General features: G+C 40.6%; 2 protein-coding genes across 3 annotated transcripts in view; one reads left to right on the plus strand and one right to left on the minus strand.

The window, feature by feature from the left end:
• The first annotated feature begins 3627 nt into the window (after nt 1–3627).
• Nucleotides 3628–14182, plus strand: LRP2BP (LRP2 binding protein). 2 transcript variants are annotated; one of them, XM_072861921.1, is made up of 8 exons: nt 3628–3746; nt 4113–4225; nt 6229–6342; nt 7877–8019; nt 8105–8210; nt 8661–8884; nt 11877–12042; nt 13910–14182. In XM_072861921.1, exons 1-8 carry the CDS (start codon nt 3683–3685, stop codon nt 13973–13975), a joined length of 996 nt encoding a protein of 331 aa, XP_072718022.1. In that variant the 5' UTR covers nt 3628–3682; the 3' UTR covers nt 13976–14182. The 2 variants fall into 2 exon arrangements, with proteins under 2 accessions (XP_072718022.1, XP_072718023.1); XM_072861922.1 differs by having other exon boundaries at nt 3683–3746; nt 4110–4225.
• Nucleotides 14183–15074: 892 nt separating this feature from the next.
• SNX25 (sorting nexin 25) overlaps nt 15075–18291 on the minus strand; it is a 91378-nt gene continuing 88161 nt past the window's right edge. Inside the window, exons 18-19 of the mRNA XM_072862575.1 lie at nt 16982–17082; nt 15075–16118 (exon numbers count right to left, since the gene is read on the minus strand). Coding sequence (XP_072718676.1) covers nt 16044–16118; nt 16982–17082 — 176 coding nt within the window. The 3' untranslated portion in view covers nt 15075–16043. The remainder of the gene's footprint in view (nt 16119–16981; nt 17083–18291) is intronic.

An 18291-nucleotide genomic window follows, 5' to 3' on the forward strand; every position in this document is an offset into this window, starting at 1 on the left:
GCCCCGCCCCGGCCTGGCGGCGCGGCGCCGGGAAGCGGGGCTGGCGGCGGTGGGGCGGCCATGGCGCGGGGGGCGGCCCGGCACGTCCCTCACACACTCGCGGGCGCAGGCCCGCAGGCGCAGGCGGGGAGGGCGGGAAAGCCGCCGGGCTGGGCTCGCTGGCGGGCGGCTGCTGCCTCCCGCCCCGGGAGCGCGACAGCGGCTGCCGCGGGCAGGCAGCCGGCGGTGGCGGGGAGCGAGGGCCAGGCCGTGAGAAGGCGGATCGAGGGTCTCCGCTGGCACCGCCGTCGGGGGACGACGCATGGTTTCCACCGAAACCCCAGCCCTTCTGGCTAACCGGGCTGTACGTTAATCATTGCATTTGCTTGACTTGCTGTTGCCGAGTGCCACTTCCAACCTGGTTCTGCCAGTGTGTGCCTTAACGCTGCTCTGGGAAGACTACCTCGAGGCAGACGTGGGTCTAGGCAAGAAAAAAAACGAAAAAGAGGATTAACTTGGACTTTTTCCCCCACAAAGCTTAAGTCAGCATAAAGAAGTCCCCGCTATCTTCCTGCCCGAGCTCTGCCGCTACTGAGGGAGGCTGAACAGGCATGACAAATTCAGCCGTCCGTGAGACCCACGGCTCCCGTTCAGCATATGCCTTACCGCAAGTTCGTCGCCACTCTTGAGGGGGGCTGGACGTGGCGGTGATTGCGGAGGTCGGGGTTGCCACCTGTTACATCTCTGTTCAAAACACATTTGCAAGCACTGAATTTCTATTTTCACTTCCTTCAGCACTGAATATCCCAGAGAGGGTCAGACGTACCATATGGGCCAAAGTCACAAACAAAATTGCCACCCACAGACCGGTCTGGCCACACTCAAAGGCAGTTACCATCAAAACGAATTGCTTGAAATCTATTTTGAACAAGGTGACAGTGACGTTTGATGGTGAAACCTGCTTTCCCCCCGCAGAGCTTTCGTACTCCGTGTCCATGCTTGCTGGGGAAGGCAGGGGTGGAAGAGGTGAATGCCCACGTGCAGAGAAGCCGCAGTCCCCTTCACTGACTGCTTACAGTTTCAAAAAAACAACTGCGGAACTGCGTTTTCATGGACACAGTCTTTGCCCAGATTATGTTTAAAAGCAACTGCCTGTCCTTTCCATGCTATAAAATCCAATTTGACAGGGGATTCAATTACCACTAATCACGCGTCACAGTTACAAGCCTGAAGAGAAGGGAAGAGCATCTTAACCCAGTGTCCAAGGTATACAATTCTGTTTCCTTACCACTAGAGAATTTCCTTCTGTGTCAATGCCTACATGTTTGTTATGGAAGTTACTCATAATCATGACCATAATTAAAAAAAAAAAAAACGGAAGTCAAAAGTCATGTGTTTAAAAAAAATAAAATTGCATGGTTTTGATAAACAGAGTTAAGGGAAAAGAAGACGAACAGTGTTCCTTTAGGGTATATATAGTTCTGAAATAAAGGCACAAACATTATGACAATATGACTTCCTGCTTCTCCTTTGGGAAAGCAAATATAAATTATTTCAGTAGTGGAATATGAACATATACAGTATCATTTTTAAAGGTGCAGAAGTCCAGGAAAATAGGCGGTGTAGCAATTCAGCAGAATTGTTTCAGTAAGTGACAGTTTCACCTCTCCTTTCATATGGAAAGAAATACACCTGTGTAATTACCAAATGCTTTTTTTCCTGAACAGCTAGCCAAGCAAATTAGTTAACAGACAAATAAAATCCCTACACTTCTACCTGTGCATTGTTAGGGATGAAACACCTCTGCACAGATGCCAGAAATCCACAGTCATTGTTTATGCAACTATAAAGCCTCTTCTGAAAACACACATATCCAGAAGTAGCTTAAGACTAAATAGTCTTGGATCGCCCAAGAGGATTTTTTTAAAGACCTTCCCTCCCCTGCGTTACCTCGGCAATTCATAGGTTCAAGCTGCAACCGGAGGAATCCCATCTTTCCAGCCTAACCACCTACACAAACTCTCGCATCCTGCCAGCCACAGCTCTCTCCAAATTCTTGATATGAATTAGTTCTTGAGCGTCGTGGCACGTTGCTCACCTCATTAGTGCCTGCAAAACTCTTCTGCTGCTGAATAGCTGATACTTGCATTGGTTATAAACACAGATGCAACAATTTTGATCTATTTTGTATGGCCCAGCCCAAGTGAGGCTTCCCGGCTACAGCTGTTCTGGAACATAACTCGCTAAAAATTCCTCTGCGGTTCGTATCTCAGACCACATATCTTGCATAGGTATCAAGAAAATGAAATTGGAAAAACTGGTCCTGATAAATGTGTGTAAGCAACCAGATAAACCAAGGCGTGCTGTTGAATCTCACACCCTTCAGCACCAAAAGCAGCCACGCAGCCCAGTGCTAATTGCCTTTGCTGAAGGGTATCATTGCTTTCACAGCCCGTTCTTCGCTCTGCCTGTTAAATCAAGTAATTCATTGATGCTTTCAATAAGTTTATTTTCCTGTAGCCTTCTTAGGCTGTATCATCTACACAAAACGAATCAGGATGAGTTTTAGGAGGTTTTTGGCACTTAAAGTCGGTTGGGACGGTTGGAAAACAGCATGCAGAGCCCACAGGTTTAGCCACACAAATCCGCAAGCGTTTCTCTCCTGTTTTGACTGTTGCCTCTCTCCCTGTTGCTATAGAAACAGATTGCACTGCCGAAAATGGAAGGATGATAATCATCTGGGGAAAAAAAAAGGGGAAAAAAAAGCTGGCAATGCAGCTAAAGATTATTTTAAAAGCACTCTCGCGGCATTTTGGCATTATAACCCTTTTTATAAGAGAGACAGCCAGAAGCTGTCAACAGAAGTGGGAACAATGCCTTACATTTCGGGAGAAATGGGCTTCAAACAGCGTTTTCTCTCAATTATCCTTCAAAGTTTTGTAGTATCTAGATGGGGAAAACACACTACGTTACAACGAACGGTTTCTGATCACTGGAAGTAGCGAAGTCCCATTTGCTAGACTGAAGTTTTGTGGCCTATTGCCCTTTTAGCTGGATTGCGTTCAGAGTTTCTGTTATTTTTTGCCTGTAGTCGCTTTCTGCGGAGCATTTCGGGCTTCTGCGTTTAATTTGCAACAGGACCGGCAGGCAGTGGGAGAGATCCGGTGGTGCCCAAACCGCAGCCTGTCCTGGCTCGTCACGTATTTTCACGTTGTTCGGCACTGGCCAACAGGCAGAAGTGTTATCTGTCTCCACGGACCCTGGCCTACGTGACACCGTCACTCTCCCTTCCTTCGGAAAACGGACCAAACCCCAAAGGGAAAAAATACCGACGTTCCTTTCCCCGTCTTCCGTCTTGCGCCCTGTCGAAGGCCGTGGCACCCCCAGGCCCGGCTACGGAGCCGCGCTCGATGCCGCCGCGGTCCGGGCCGGGCTGCGGGGGGGCTCCGCGACAGCAAGGGGACAACGGCCACCCGCAACCGCCACCCGCCTCGAGGCGCCCGCCGCTTCGCACGGCCCGGCGGCCGCCGTGAGCCCCCGGCGGCTCGGGGAGCCCGAGGCAGCAGGGCCGCTGCGGAGGGCCCGAGTCGCCGCTACCCGGCGGAGCCGGCGGGGCGGGCCCGGGTTCCCGCCGCCCGGCAGGCTCGGCCCTCGCCCCCTCCCGGCTGCGGCCGCCCGGGAGGCCGCTCGCCGCCGGGGCGGGATGAAGCTGCGCGGCGAGCGCCTGCCCCGGGCCTGCGGCGCCCAGCCCGCCCCCGAGGGGCCAGGTACGGAGCCGCCCCCGCCCCTCGGCCGCCCGGCAGGGCCCCGCGGGCCGGGCTGGAGCCGGGCTGCGAGGCTCCCCCAGCCTCGCTGCTTCCCAGCCGCCACGGAAAGGTATTTGGTGATGCGGGGTCCCCTCTTGTGTTCAGGTTCGCTCTCAAGCTCTTCCACGGCGAACTCTTCCACGTTCGCAAGGGCCAGGCTGTCTTCACGGAACTTCTCCTGTTTATAAAGTAGCCCTCTCTTTCATCTTAGTCTTTTAAAAAACGTGATAAAAAGGGGACACCACCAGCTTCAGACCTTTAGTGCACTTATCGCTGCTGCTGCATCTGTTTTGGGAAAAGCACACACGTATGTCTCTTTTTAAGCAGAGAACTGCAGCTGTGCTGCCTTATTTGCAAAAGCAGAGGAGCTGCTGGCGCAGAGAACGGCAGGTGGAGATCCTCTGGCACGTTTCCTGAAAGGACAACTGTACTACGAAGAGGTTGTGGCTTCCTTCTTTTAAGTAAATATTATAAAGCTGACAATTTTCAATACCATTTCAGTGGAGAAAGAGACACCTTAAAAAAAGCTACAAGAGATGCCTACGCCCGTTTTTTCCCATGAAAATCACCAGATGTTCCCCCTAAAGTTTTTCCTACACTTTCCCCAGGCATCTTCCAGTTCCTTCCCAGGTCTCCTACAGACCAGATAAGCAAGCAGCCGGCTATCCCTACCGCTAACTGCTGAGCCGAGTTGGGTTTTTGGCCAGCTGACTGGCCAAACACCACACAGTGTTTCCAGTTACGTGGTACTGGTCCCTGACTCAAGACACAGCTTTAGTTCTTTGTTCCCTACCTAGCCACCAGTTTTGATGAAACACGTTATCTTTGAGATTTCTGTCCCTGCCCACTTTGGCTAAAATTGGTTCACCCAGGTATTTGAAAGTAAATGCTCAGGGAACAGTGGAAGACTGGCTGGCAGGTGAACTTAAACCTCAGTCTCTTGTGAAAATTAGAATAACTCAGTTCAGGAAGATGGAAAAGAATGTAGTACAAGTATTGATTCACATATTTTCAAGTGTGACATGCATGGATTCAGTACTGTTTACAGTGCAGCTAGTGGCACAGTGTAGTTTGCAGCAGGAACAGAATTAACTCGTGCAGGGTTTCTTTCTGCGCCCTGTCCTTAATGTTTTAATTAATGAATTGTCTGATTTTGGCATGATCCAGACTGACCCTGTGGAGCAGACCTGTCTGCTTCTTGATGAGCTGGCTTGGATGTCCATGTTATATATTGCTGTCCATCCCTAAATTTATTATTTGAACAGGTTTTAATTTTCAGATTTTTGGACATATGTCTGTAGTCCCTAAAAATGCATGTTCTCATAGTACTGCAACTTCAGACATTAGAAAAAAATCACTGCCTGATCAGAGCCTGATGACCCCTTCTTACAGCACTAAGTTCTGAGGAAAGGTGAGAGTACAGGTGCCTCCCGTACTTCTTTTTCTGATACTCATGACAGCTGGTTGTAAAAAGGCACTGGTTTTTTTTCAGAGTTCTTTAAAAAAACAAAGCCCACACAGTCATAATGGCTAAGCTCCTGAGAGAATTAGTAGTTCGGACAATTACTAGTTTGGACAGTATTAACAAGGGGCATTTTGTGATTGTGAGGAGGTTTCCCTGACTGTTGAACAATTGCTCAGTCCTAAGCTTTTGCAGTCTGGTACTCTTTTATCAAAACATACAGAAAATTTGAAGGAAAAGTATAGAGAAGAACATTTTAATTTCAATATTGTTTTTACTTAGTATGCTGATATGCATGCATAAAAATATTTCAGTAAGGACACCAGGCTCAGTTAACTGTTACATTACTAAATATAGTTTCTTCTTTGACCTAATGCAGAAGCAAATGCTCTCTAAGATTCTTTGTTAGAAGTATCTCTGCTGTTGCAGGTGATGCCTTCCTAAGTAAACGTGGGGCAGACAGGTGGGTCTATAAAGTCTTCAGACATCTGAGTTTAGTCTTTGTGAAACCAAACCTTAGTTGAGATGTAAAAGCAGACTCTTAAGCCCTCAAGGTATAAGAATAGCTCACCTAAGCTAAGGAATGTCAGATAGATAGGACAGGGCATCTGAATTAGACTCTTATCTCCTTAAATTAAAAAGATGGCATTTTGAGGAAGGGAAAGAAAGGTTGACAGAACATCTTTTGGTTTCAGAGATGATGTTTGTATACCACTACTTATATATTTTTTTTTTAAATATATATAAAAACCATGAAAACTTGTTAGAAAGTCCTAAGTACTTCCACCCTGTCCAACTTTCTTGTGGTTGTTGACTTACTGTTTCTGTTTTCTGTCACTTCTATGGTTGCAATTTTTTGTCCTTTGTTCATGAGGGAAATGCTCCAGGTTGAAAAACTGTAAGAGAGTATATACTGGAGAGTTAAGCTGCCGTACGTACTTTTTGTTCTGTGTATTTCATTGTTTATTCTGTCTTTCCCAGGGGCTGTATGAAGAAGCATTAATGCAGTTTGAAAAAATCAAGGATACGGATTTTCAAGCAATGTATCAGCTTGGTGTAATGCATTATGATGGACTAGGCACTAAAGAAGACCCTGTGAGTAATCTAGCTATACACTTTTTACTTTTCTTTTAATATTAACTGATAATAACTATGAGCTTCTTTGTAAGCTTGAGTATTTAGTTTAAAATAAACAGGTCTGATTTAGAATTAGTTTCATAAAGTACAGATGTTTACAAAGCACCATTAAAGAGGGAGGCTTCTCAAAAACAGAATAATAAAATAGGTTTATCTGAGAAATATGATAATTTGTATTTTAAAATATAACTTCGAAGGGTTTGTTTGTGTGGAAGCTATGTTTAAAAATTGCTGTTAATTTGTTACTTTTAAATAAGCAGTGTATATAAATGAAAATGTGTAAAAATGGAAATCAAACAACTATATATCAAAGTGTAAAATGTGTTGCACAAAGATGTTTTTTAAGGTACTTCCTATTCTCTTAACACGGATGCTAAAGAAGATTGTGCTTCTGCCAGTGGTTGGCAGTAATATTTTTAAATTAGACAAATTAAGAATTACATTTGCAAGAATTTGAGGAATTCAAATTTAAGAATTATATCACAGAAAAGGAAGACAAAGGAATGAATTGCTACAATATGAAGAAAAGAGTTCATTTATTGGAGAACATGATCTTAAAGAGTAGTATGAGGAAAGAATACAAAGAGGATGAAAGAAAGGGTAGATAACAAGACAATGAACCAAAGGGCAAGAAAATGAACCAAACAGTGTATTAACAAATCGGATTCTTGTCTGGTGCTTAGAGGAGTGTCAGCAGAGCAGAAAATATTCTGCAGGTTTTTAGAGGTGGCTCGTTTGTGCTGTATGCCTGTATAATTACTGCATTGGTTTACTTGCAAATAAACATTTTAGTAAAGTTTCTTTGTTTTTTGTGTATTACAATATGAGAGGTGAATAAAAGAGGAACCTTTTATAAAGGACTATTTCTAGTGTATTTAAACAGGGTGTCCATGCTAAATCTTAACAGTGTAAATCTTGTTTCCAAAATACTCACGAGGTTCTCGGATGATACATTATACAGCCACTCATATGTAATGTTCTCTGTTTTCTTATTCAACATTCTCATTTTTTGTCCATTATGAATCTAAGGTATTTTTAATGGAGGAAATTCAGAGTGTGCTATTGTATCGCTTTGCCTTCTGTTAAGTTTGTTTTATGATTTCTGATACATCGTGCAATATGAAAAAGATTACAGAAGTCTAAAATTGAAAATGTAGCAAGTTTAGGATGTGACGTTCATTTATGTAAGCATGAGAATATTTTTGAGAAAATTTTTATCAATGAAGAAGAGTAATATAATCTCAGATGAACATTTATAAGGAAATGTTTCACATTAAAAACATGCTGGAGTAAAAAATCTAGGGGCTGTCTAGTAACCAAAGATCAGTTCTGCTTTGGTATGACACTGTTCTCCAGACAGTCCTACCAGTATGCCTCAGCCTTTCTTCAAAGCAGAAACATTACCAGCCTTGCAGAAGTTAGTGGATTCTCAGGTTCTTTGTTTCATCCTCTTCCCAGTCTGAATGTAATAATTAAAATATCTAAATTTTAGGAAAAGGGAGTGGAATACATGAAGAAAATACTTGACTCTGATTCCCCAAAAGCAAGACACCTGAAGTTTGCAGCTGCGTACAACCTTGGCAGAGCGTATTATGAAGGATGTGGTGTTAAACAGTCAACTAAAGAGGCTGAAAGGTAATGGCAGTCAGTAATTTTCCTGATGAGTATAAGATGCTAGGATGCTGTGTTACTTAAACTTTCTTTGTCCCCATTTTCTTAGGTTGTGGCTTATTGCTGCAGACCATGGGAACCCAAAAGCCAGCATGAAGGCCCAGAGTACTTTAGGAATGCTTTACTCTGTGTCAGTTCTAAAAGATCTGAAGAAGGTAAAGCCCACTTGTACCTTTTGAGTTTCATGAGTCCCAATTAATTTTTAATTTCACAGAAAGAGTACAGTAATATATTTGACTCTGAAAACTGTATTTTAAGTACTGCTAGGCATTATCATCTGTTTAAGCCCGTATGAACAGATGGCCAGAATCCCTCATTTTGACTCACTTGATGCTGCTAACCAAGATTATTTTTTTTTTTAATTGGGAGTTATCAGGGAGAAGGATATAATGGATTAAAGTTTTAACCCTTCAGAAATGAAGCAGGTGTCACTGATTGACAGCTCTGACAGTAAATGAAGCAGGTTTAAAAGCCTTACAAGGATTCTGCTTTCTTTTACATAAAAGCACTTCCTACAGGCTGGTTTGTGAAAGCTTTTATGGAAAGAGTATGCAAAAAAAGTGGCTAAAGTGAATATATACTCCAACTTTGTGCCTCTTGTTTAGGCCTTTTTCTGGCATTCAGAAGCATGTGGCAATGGAAACCTGGAATCACAGGGTGCACTTGGTGTTATGTATCTCTATGGACATGGTATATGTAAAAACACTAAGGCTGCTTTGGAGTGTTTGAGAGAAGCAGCAGAACGTGGAAACATCTATGCTCAAGGCCATCTTGTGGAATATTATTACAACAGAAAATTTTACTCAACAGCTGCTGCAGTTGCCAAAAGGTGAAGTTAATTTCACTTTATTTTTTATTATAGTTCTTCATGTAAAACCATGGAACTCAGATTAAAATTATGAAGTTCATGCTCCTGTCTCTCAACCTCAAGAGACACTTGAGATAATGAATTGCAAGACCTCATCTTTAAAGAGCAAACCACAGACAAAATTAATACCATAACATTCTCAATTATTCAGTACAGTTGAACTTTTCTTTCTGATCGTGTGAAGCAAAACAGCCTTGAACTAGAACCCCAAATAGAAGCCCATGCTCAACCCTGCCTTCCTGTCTCCTCAGTCCACAATCTGCTCTAGGCTCCTACCTTCACCGTTCCCTTTTAAACCCCTACAAGTACTCTTCTGCTCTCCACGTCCCCCATCTTAATGTCATTCCTACCCACTGTCTTCCACCCCATCATTTCCTTGCTCTGTGGCTCAGCGTGCTGTGGCTCTGTGTCCTTCACAGGAAATGCAAGCATTGATACTGGGTAGGATCCTGCAGTAAGCACTGCGAGCAGCCTGGGACCTAGAAGTAGCTGCTGCACACAGTGCCAAGTTATCGCCCTTTACCATTTAATCAGTTGCTGCTTACAGGGAAGCATGCCGCGCACGCATTTTTAAGCCTGGACCACAAAATCAGCATCTGCTTGCATAGAGGTACTGGTCTGAGCCACAGCTAGGCAGCAGCACTGACTGGCCTTTTCACAGGCAGTCACTGTGGGATGCGCTCCTCTACCTACACACTCCGGCATGGTTTGTGTATTGCAGAAATAGCGACTTCTGTTATAGGCTGCAATATTTAAAATAGCCAGTCTGTATCAAGTTCCTGTACCCTGAACTAGTCATGGAAAAGAAAGCAATGTTGGTGCCAGTTCTATAGCTGATAAACAGCACGCTTCCGTGAGAAACCGCCAGAGCTGGCCAATATATGTTAAAAGTTCACTCTGTCAATCAGATTATTAATTTCTTGGAAATAAGATGCAGATAGACTAACTGACTACTTATACAAGCTGCACACAACAGCATTTGTGCTTTTTGTGGTATGTTTATGAAGCTGCTGCTGCCCGGCAATAAACATGTCACAACTTACCCTCTTACAGAAGCTGCACCCTGTATATGCCACGGCACAGCAGCAGCTCTGGTAATTCAGTAGTTCAGCAATGAATGCTGTTTGCTACACTCATTGCTGAAAAGGATTGTTTTATCTCTGAGCTGCTGCTTTTCTCTCTCTTGCATTGTAAGTAGACTGATAGCTATGCAGTCTAGTCTAGCTCTTCTCGCTTGGAATGCGTCCCCTCCAGTCAATGCTGCACGGTAGATTACTCAGACAAGTAAACAGTGCACTCCATCAGCTGCAATTATGATTGCAGAAAATAGCAATGAAATCCCATACTACGGCCAGAAATGACAATTTCTGAACCAAAAGATACTGCAACCATGCTTGAAACTGTTCCACTTAATTGGGATTGCAGTTGGCCTTGAGGCAAAAATCTCATAGCAGTTCAACCAGTTGTATCAAGCATCAATACCTTTCCTACTAAAATTTGTTTGTCCTTCATACCATGTTCATACCAACTACACAGTTTGTTACATTATGTGCAAACATACAAACATTATGTGATTATGTACAATATAACCTCACCTAATACTTGGAGTCTAGATTAGCTACTGATACTTCAAATAACAATTCTGTTATCCCATACAGTTCTACTTACTCATTGCTATGGTATGTTCTTTAAGTCAGCTGTGCTGAACTAGAATTTTTGCCTGACTTGACTGGGTATTGTTATTTGCATCAGCATCCTGTTGTGTATCTTTTGGAAAGGAAGGCAAAAATGCTGTATCAGGAAAGATAAAAGAGGTGATAGGTTACTGTTATTATATTTGAATGTTCTTGTTAATAAGTCTTTAGTGTTTTTTTCTGTTGTGTTACTGTATTTGTTAATGGGACCAAGTTAGGTGGGAGACCATTGCTCTCAACACATTCAAGTCACTTAGCAGGCACTGACTTGCAGAGGGTTACTTCAGAACAATCTTTCATAAACATCAATTTACAGGGAGTAGCTATAAACTGAAATGACTTGCACTTTTTTTTTTTCTGTCAAGTCTGTGACTATTTGACACAACAAAGAACTAAAATGATATGAAAAGAAGCATATGATTACCGTTTGGTATCTAGAAAGGCTATGGGGCTTGGGGGTTTCTGTTTTAAGAAAACAGAAAAAAAAAATCAATTCCAACTTAGAAAGTGTTGTATGTAATATTATAGTAACAATACTAGGTAATTATAGCCTTATAGTTAAAAAAATATTCACTTTGTCCCTCTGATTCTTAAAACGGTTCTTAGTAAAAACAAAACGCTGAAAATAAGGTGACAGCAAGCAAACAGATGCATGCAGAAGAAAGAAAATAATTGAGCTGAAACAGTCGTTAAGTGGTCGTCATAAATGGGTCTTACAACCTGAGGCTCTCAAGTATGTCCAAGACCTTCAGATTACTATGATTTGCCAATATCCTAGTAAGAACTTGGAATTTTAGAATCACAGAATCATGGAATAGTTTGGGTTGGCCCTTTGAAGATCATCTAGTTCCAACCCCCCTGCTATGGGCAGGGACATCTTCCACTAGATGAGGTTGCTCAATTATATGAAATAAAAGCTTTGCCTTTCTTCCACATATATATTAATTTCAATGAAATATTTTAATAGGAAAAATTAGCATAAAATATGCTGCCTTTTATAACCAGTATAAGTAGAGTGAAAGTGACTGCCAAAGTTATATATTTGTTTGCTATTTAGTATCACAACATTCAAATAAGACTAACTTCAAATCAAACACTGAACAGAAGAATCCTCATCAGGCTGCTGAATACATGTCAATTTCAGCTTCCTTTGGATAATGATGTAAATGGAAAGGAGGCATTGTCAAGTCATATATGGTCGACTTAAATTATTGCTTGAAATAGCATTATCTAACCTAATGCTGTAAATTCCACAACAGGATTACAGAAAACGACGACATCGATATGCTAGCAAAGATAACTGATTGTCTTCCTACATATGTAGCCAAGGGGGTCGCTACGGCTGCTTTCTACTTGGCTAGATGCCTCCAGCTTGGCCTAGGTGTACAGCAAGATCAAGCTGCTGCTAAAACATACTATTCTAAGGTAAGTTGGGAAAGTCTGACAGACTAATTTATCTCTCATGAAATTGAGTGATACGTTGGATTTGAGTCTTTAAACTTGCTGTGTGGTTAAAGACTCCAACGTTATTTCTGTTAAAAAAAAAAAAATCTGTGCAAGAAAATGAAGAGTGATAAAAGTATACTGAAAACTACTAAAAAAAGTCTTGAAAAGATACTATCTGCCCACTTGCTTAAGCAAACACATTCTGCCAAACAAACAAACAAAAAATTAAAAAAAAAAAAATCTGTGATAATCACCACAGCAAAGAGCTTGGTAACTTGCAAGGTAAATTAGCTAAATGATTTGAATAATTTTATCCCCAACTGATTTGCTGTCTGCCATTCTCTCAAACTGAAAAATCATAACTTTTCCTCTACTTTAGATTCTCTAACAATTACAACCTTCATTAACGATACATTCATCAGTCATAACTGGTTGTCATGCTTATTTTTATGTTTACATTTTTAGCGATAGCTGAGGATCTGCTGCTACTGATACGCAGGGCAAAAAATAGGTCACATTTTTTGAAAGTTCTAAAGTTGAAGTGAGATTTATTGCTTGAGGAAAAAGATCAATAATGAATTCTAGAAGATGAACCTGTTAAATAGTATCAGTGATGCCTAAAGGTACAGTCAAGGCAAGATGATTACGCCAACTGAAGGGACTGTAGCAAGACTGGATCTGTGCTTCAGAGAGACTCCGATTTCTGTGCATTGAGAGATGTTTCTGCAAGTAGAATACTTTGATGTCCAGTTTGGTGCAATCCAAATAAATGGAGAGTTATGTAAATGATAAATTATCAAATAACTTTTGTGGCTCCTTACTCAGGGAAGCCACCGATACAAGAGGCCTAGCAGAGCAGGTGATCCTCTGAATACATACATTTTAAATATTTTGTTCTCCTGCTGTGAAAAGCTTTATAGAGGATAGGATGAGGAGATCAGGAAAGGAATGTAAGCTGGGGTGTTATGAACACTGTAGACAGTAGTCCTAGGTAAGTCTTAAGGCATGGAAGAGGCCCATCAGGATTAAACTGCTGCATGGCTTTGCATGAGTACGGCCCTTCCCCTGTCTTCCATCAGGTCTAGCGTAACCACCACAACTGAAGAAAGTTACAGCTTTCACTCATCATTCACTAGCTGTACATCTGAGACTGATCTACAAATGTCACGAGTTTCTTAGTATAAAAAGAGATGATTTCTATTGACTGGTGCCATGCATCTCTACATCAACAACAAAAGAGGAGGAACAGAAAATAAACAAGGAAGGTACCTGAAGCAGTAACTTTAGAACAAGTAAAAGACAAGAGCTGTGGGTGTGTTCAGTTTCTTTTGTACCTGGAAAATAATTTTCGTGTTAACTGTACAATTACACCCACTTAAAATTAAAATCATGTTTGCTTTTTTAATTAACTGCTCAGCTGCATTTTTGGCCTACCATTCTTAGACCCAGTCAGCTTTGAGAGAGGTGAGAAAGAGAGGATGGGCATCCCAGAGGGTACTGAAACAGATGATGAAATTGATGAAACTGATTAATGAAACTGACCCAGTCTGTAAGCAGCTTTATGTTTCGGAGGGTGGTGCCAGCACATGCCATACCAACAAACAATAAAAAAATAAAACCAAGCCTAACACTATAGTCAAGTATGCTCCTTTTAAATACTGAATTTTTCTTATGTGGCATCAGAAACAGGGATTTAAAGCTTAATAAATCAACTTGTTAAAATATTAAAGAGTTAATAATCTCAGGTAATGCCAACAAAACTTAAAAGACCTTATTAGTGTTATATTGATAACATACAATTTTGTTTTAGCTATAAACTAGAACTCTCTATTCTTTGTTTTCAAAGGCATGCCTTCTGGATCCTGCTGTTGCTTCTGACCTTGAACTGGCAGCTAATCTTGGGAGAATCTAGTGTTTCCTTTAACTGTGACTGGTATATAAATGTATTTCCTACAACAAACCATCTTTTATCTCCAGCAATTATAGACTGTTCATCACTTAACTGCTTGCTTTTGAACTTTCTATAAATTATTACTTAAAGCAATTTACTGATTCTTTTTTATCTAAAAAAGGAGAAAGCAAAAAGCTCACACTCTTCCTTTAACTGAGATGAGGCAAAGGCAGACTTTAAAATGGTATTGAAGATGTAAGGTTTATTAAGGACATTTTACTGGGACAGATGTCCTGTGTTTTCTTCACGTCATACCACTATAATAAACTGAAACAAAATAAAAATGGTTGCTTCTTTTTCTGCATTTTTAGTATTTAAACATTAAATTTCAATATTCTGAAAAGGTTGAACCCAAAGTTGTCTAGTTTTCACATGCAACCCATTCACAGGTCATGACTATTTTTAAATCTTACCTTTGTTAGTGGTGTGTATACTTTCTTTCACATGCTTTTCTAATGCATGTAGATCTACTTACGTGTCTTAACACATTTTACACTTAGACTGCAGAGATTCAAAGTTGGAAATTGGCCTGTATGACACTAAGCTTTACAGTTCAAACTATGTCAACTTCTCAAACTAGAAAATACAACTTACAGAACTATGGAAAAAAAAAAATTAGCACGGAAACATTCAATATACATGTCCTCTGCATGAGGCCTGTTCTCCTCAATCCTTCTTCATATTGCATTTACACTACCTCTGTTTGTATTGGAAATAGTTGAAAACCTTTTGGCTAGGAGCGTGTATGCCTGATCAATGTTATGCTGAATCTTTTATCAAAAGATACTTTGATTAACCACTAGTAAATTTTACTGGTTGCTATCATAAGCTTGCACATTTCTAAATATCTGTTTACTTGTAAAACTTTGTATGTGCAGAATTTGGCTTGCTTCTTAGGACTGTGCCATGACTTGAAAGCTTTTTTGAAACTGCTGGAACAGAAGGTTAGATGTTACTAAAAACATTGATTTAAATATAGCATAAGGATTTTATGTACCTTATAATATAACCAGTCTTAACTGCAAGCAGTTTTTCTAAGAGCACAACTGTAGTGAATTTAAAAGAAAGTAATGAGTGTCACCTAGGGATTTTTGATGATGTTTAATTATTTAGATATGCATTAAGACCATATTTACATATTTTTACATAAATTAAAAAAAACCAAACAAACCACTGAAGACCTCGTTTTCTTTCCTTGTATAAAATAAGGGAAAGATTTGAAGGTTGTTTGAAATTGGGGTATTTGAATAAAACAGCCCTGAGTAATATCAGGGAAGTTATTAGAATGGTTTAATTAAATGTCTACTTAATCATTCATCGAAGCAATTAATAAGCACTAATCTCTGAACTAACATTTAAAACAGGCATTCTGTTAGGACATACCAGTTTACAATACATATTTTCGACACAGACTTCAAAGTAACGTAAATATTCCTTACGAAACTAGTGCTGTCAAACTCATTCATTCGTTGTCAGTACAGCCTCATTATCAAGTACTGCAATCCAGTTGTGTTATTTATTGCTTACAAATGCTTCAAACTACAGGAAATCTTTGGTAAAAACAAAATTGATAAAATTTTCACAATAGCTTTACATTTAGTATTGCACGACAAGGCTTTTTCAATACACAAGAAAAAAGGAATGCTCAAATCCTCAGTGAGGAAATTAGAACTGTACAACATTCATTAGTTTACCACTATAAGCAAAATTTCTTTTCATAAATGTTTAAAATATTTTCTGGTTTCTTTCAGCTTATATGAACATTTATTTTTCAATCTATATTTGAAACAGAAGAGTAGTCAAATAGAACAATTTAAATAAAAATCGGCAACTATACAGCATTGTTTTGTCTACCCTACTACAGCATCAGATCTTTTCAAGTCTGTTTACTTCACAAAAAACTCAAGAGGAAAGAAAAACGCTAAAAATAATCATAGTCCTCAACCCTCTATGGAAAAGAGGAAATAATTTTCATGTCTATTATTGGACATAGACATTTCTCTAGTGGTCCAATTGTGCAGATTCAAACCTAAGTGGCATTAAGCTGCTCTAAATGAGCTCTTAGCTCAGGACACAGTTCAGTTAGCAGCAGTTCCAGCAAAACCTGAAAAACAGAAAAGAGTTAAGATGAGCGCAGGTGCCAGATGAGAATTTCTTCTTCCTTTCTGACATGTTCAGAGCATCACAGATAACAGAAGCATCTAGGGTCATTCTACTCATCATTCATGCAACTACTTTTCTTTCATCCTAAAGTTGGCATGCACCCTACAGACAATATGGGAAATGTCTTAAGGCTGAAAAAGGGCAAGTGCCATGGGCAGCTGCTTTCAGATGGGGATTTCCCACCCTGTATAAACTGGTGCTGTTCTGTTGAAGCCATGGTAGCTACATAAGCAAGCACCAGGGCATGCACCTCCTGAGCAGGCTGCGTCCACTCCTGTGCTGAGGCTGTGTTATGTGACTGACTCCTGAAGGAAATGAGCCAGAAGAGACTAACTGAGAGGGAAGGTATTATACTTGGATCCAGCTGCATACTCTGACCAGTCCCAACCAACAGCAGAGGAGCGGGACTTCTAGAGGGCTGTCACATCCTAACTGTGAGCCACTCCTGGAGCTCTCCTTCCCTAGAATTCTCCAAGGTATGTTTATTTTTTTCAGCTATACGAAGAAATTAGTTTGCACCTTATGAAGACAGGAAAGTTGGATGTGGTAGAGGATCTCTTTTAGACAAAAGCAATACTGTTTTTAAACTTAAACAGCTTTTTGTTATTCAAAATTAGTCAAATGATGGAACCAAGTACATTTTTTCTGACTTACTTCAATAACAAAAAAAGTTACTTGTACACGGAACAATAGTCCCACAGAAATCTCTGCAAAACCACACCCCCCAGGCTTTAATACTGAGTGAGCAGAGTTCAGTAATTAACAGGATTATAAAGTTAAAAGGCTACTTTTCTGGTTACTCACATAGAGTAGATGCTTGTTAGCCTTTCTTTCTTGCAATGCATTGAACACTTTCACTACACCGTGACGGGCGTTTTGTTGTCCAACAAGACTCTGCAGAGTATCTGTAACAAATGTTACTTCAGCTTATATTGTTTCACTCACGCTAGGCAAAACCTCCAGCTGACACTACTACCCATAAAGGAGAGGAAACAAAACCACTGCGCTTCATGGCCCTTGGTTACAAGACACATAGTCCCCATTCACCAACCTTTTAAAAACACACTGAGGTCACAGGTTTAAAAGATACCCTTATTCTCAAGTTACCCAAGTTATATAATAGTGTATGCATCTCAATGACAACATTTTAAGTGTTTTAACATGATACATAGTATGCCTTTTAGGTAGTTCACCTTGCAGAGTCAAGTCTAATCTCATACATTATTAAACCATTCACTTAAATACACCTTCAGCCACAAAGACAGAATTCCTACAACAGTTGAAACAGATTTAGCACTTTAATTGCCTCTCAATCTTCACAGAAAAGACTTCCCACAAGGAAGCAGATAAGAGAATTCTAACTCAATGATTTACATTTTGGATTAAATTAGAGAATAAATAGTGATCCAAGGCTTCATCATTAATTTAAGGTGTATTCAGCTATGTCCTGATATATCTCTCCAAACTCAGAAACAAACAAACAAAACCACAAACCAACTATGGAAGGCTATTCTAGGTAAGTAGGTGAGTATAACATAGAGAGTAAATGGAGAGTTGTTTACACATCAAATGATGAATATTTTGCATGCATACCTGCTGCTGTTTTTGCAGTAAAAGTTGATTAAACAACCTAATGCAAGGGGGTATATGAGATATCTCAGTGAAGCCATAAAATAGCTCATTAAAGTACATTCTATTCAGATAGAGGGGAGATAAAAAGCATCCAAGCTATGTTTAAGTGCATTTCCAAGGACTAAAGGAAATGAATTTTGGTTCTTCCCAGTTAGGTGCCTTTGGGTTTACATGATCTCTGAAGAGTCAGAATTATGTAACTGGACTCCCTGTCCTATGAATGGGGAGGGATGGAGCATCTCAGAATGGTGCCCCAGAAATGTGCACGCTGAAGAGGAAGCTGTCCGGGCGTGGGAGGTAAGGGCAGGCAAAGGAAAGTACTGGGAACCCCACTCAATCCAGGAGGCTTCTGTCCAGGCTGCAGGTCCCTCTAACATTCAGTGTCCTGAAACCTCTTTTCAGAAATAGACAGCAACACACAACACTGACAGCATGGATAGACCTCCCTCTTCCATTTTAAAATATAAGAGGGAAAAGTAATT

Source organism: Ciconia boyciana, chromosome 5 (genome assembly GCF_034638445.1).
Source record: "Ciconia boyciana chromosome 5, ASM3463844v1, whole genome shotgun sequence".
Taxonomy (NCBI): Eukaryota; Metazoa; Chordata; class Aves; order Ciconiiformes; family Ciconiidae; genus Ciconia; species Ciconia boyciana.

Coding starts and splice junctions, on each gene's coding strand:
- LRP2BP (XM_072861922.1), top strand. CDS start 3,683: ATGAAGCTGCGCGGCGAGCGCCTGCCCCGGGCCTGCGGCGCCCAGCCC. Junction 6,343..7,876: donor TAGGCACTAAAGAAGACCCT/GTGAGTAATCTA, acceptor TCTAAATTTTAG/GAAAAGGGAGTGGAATACAT. Junction 8,885..11,876: donor GCTGCTGCAGTTGCCAAAAG/GTGAAGTTAATT, acceptor ATTCCACAACAG/GATTACAGAAAACGACGACA.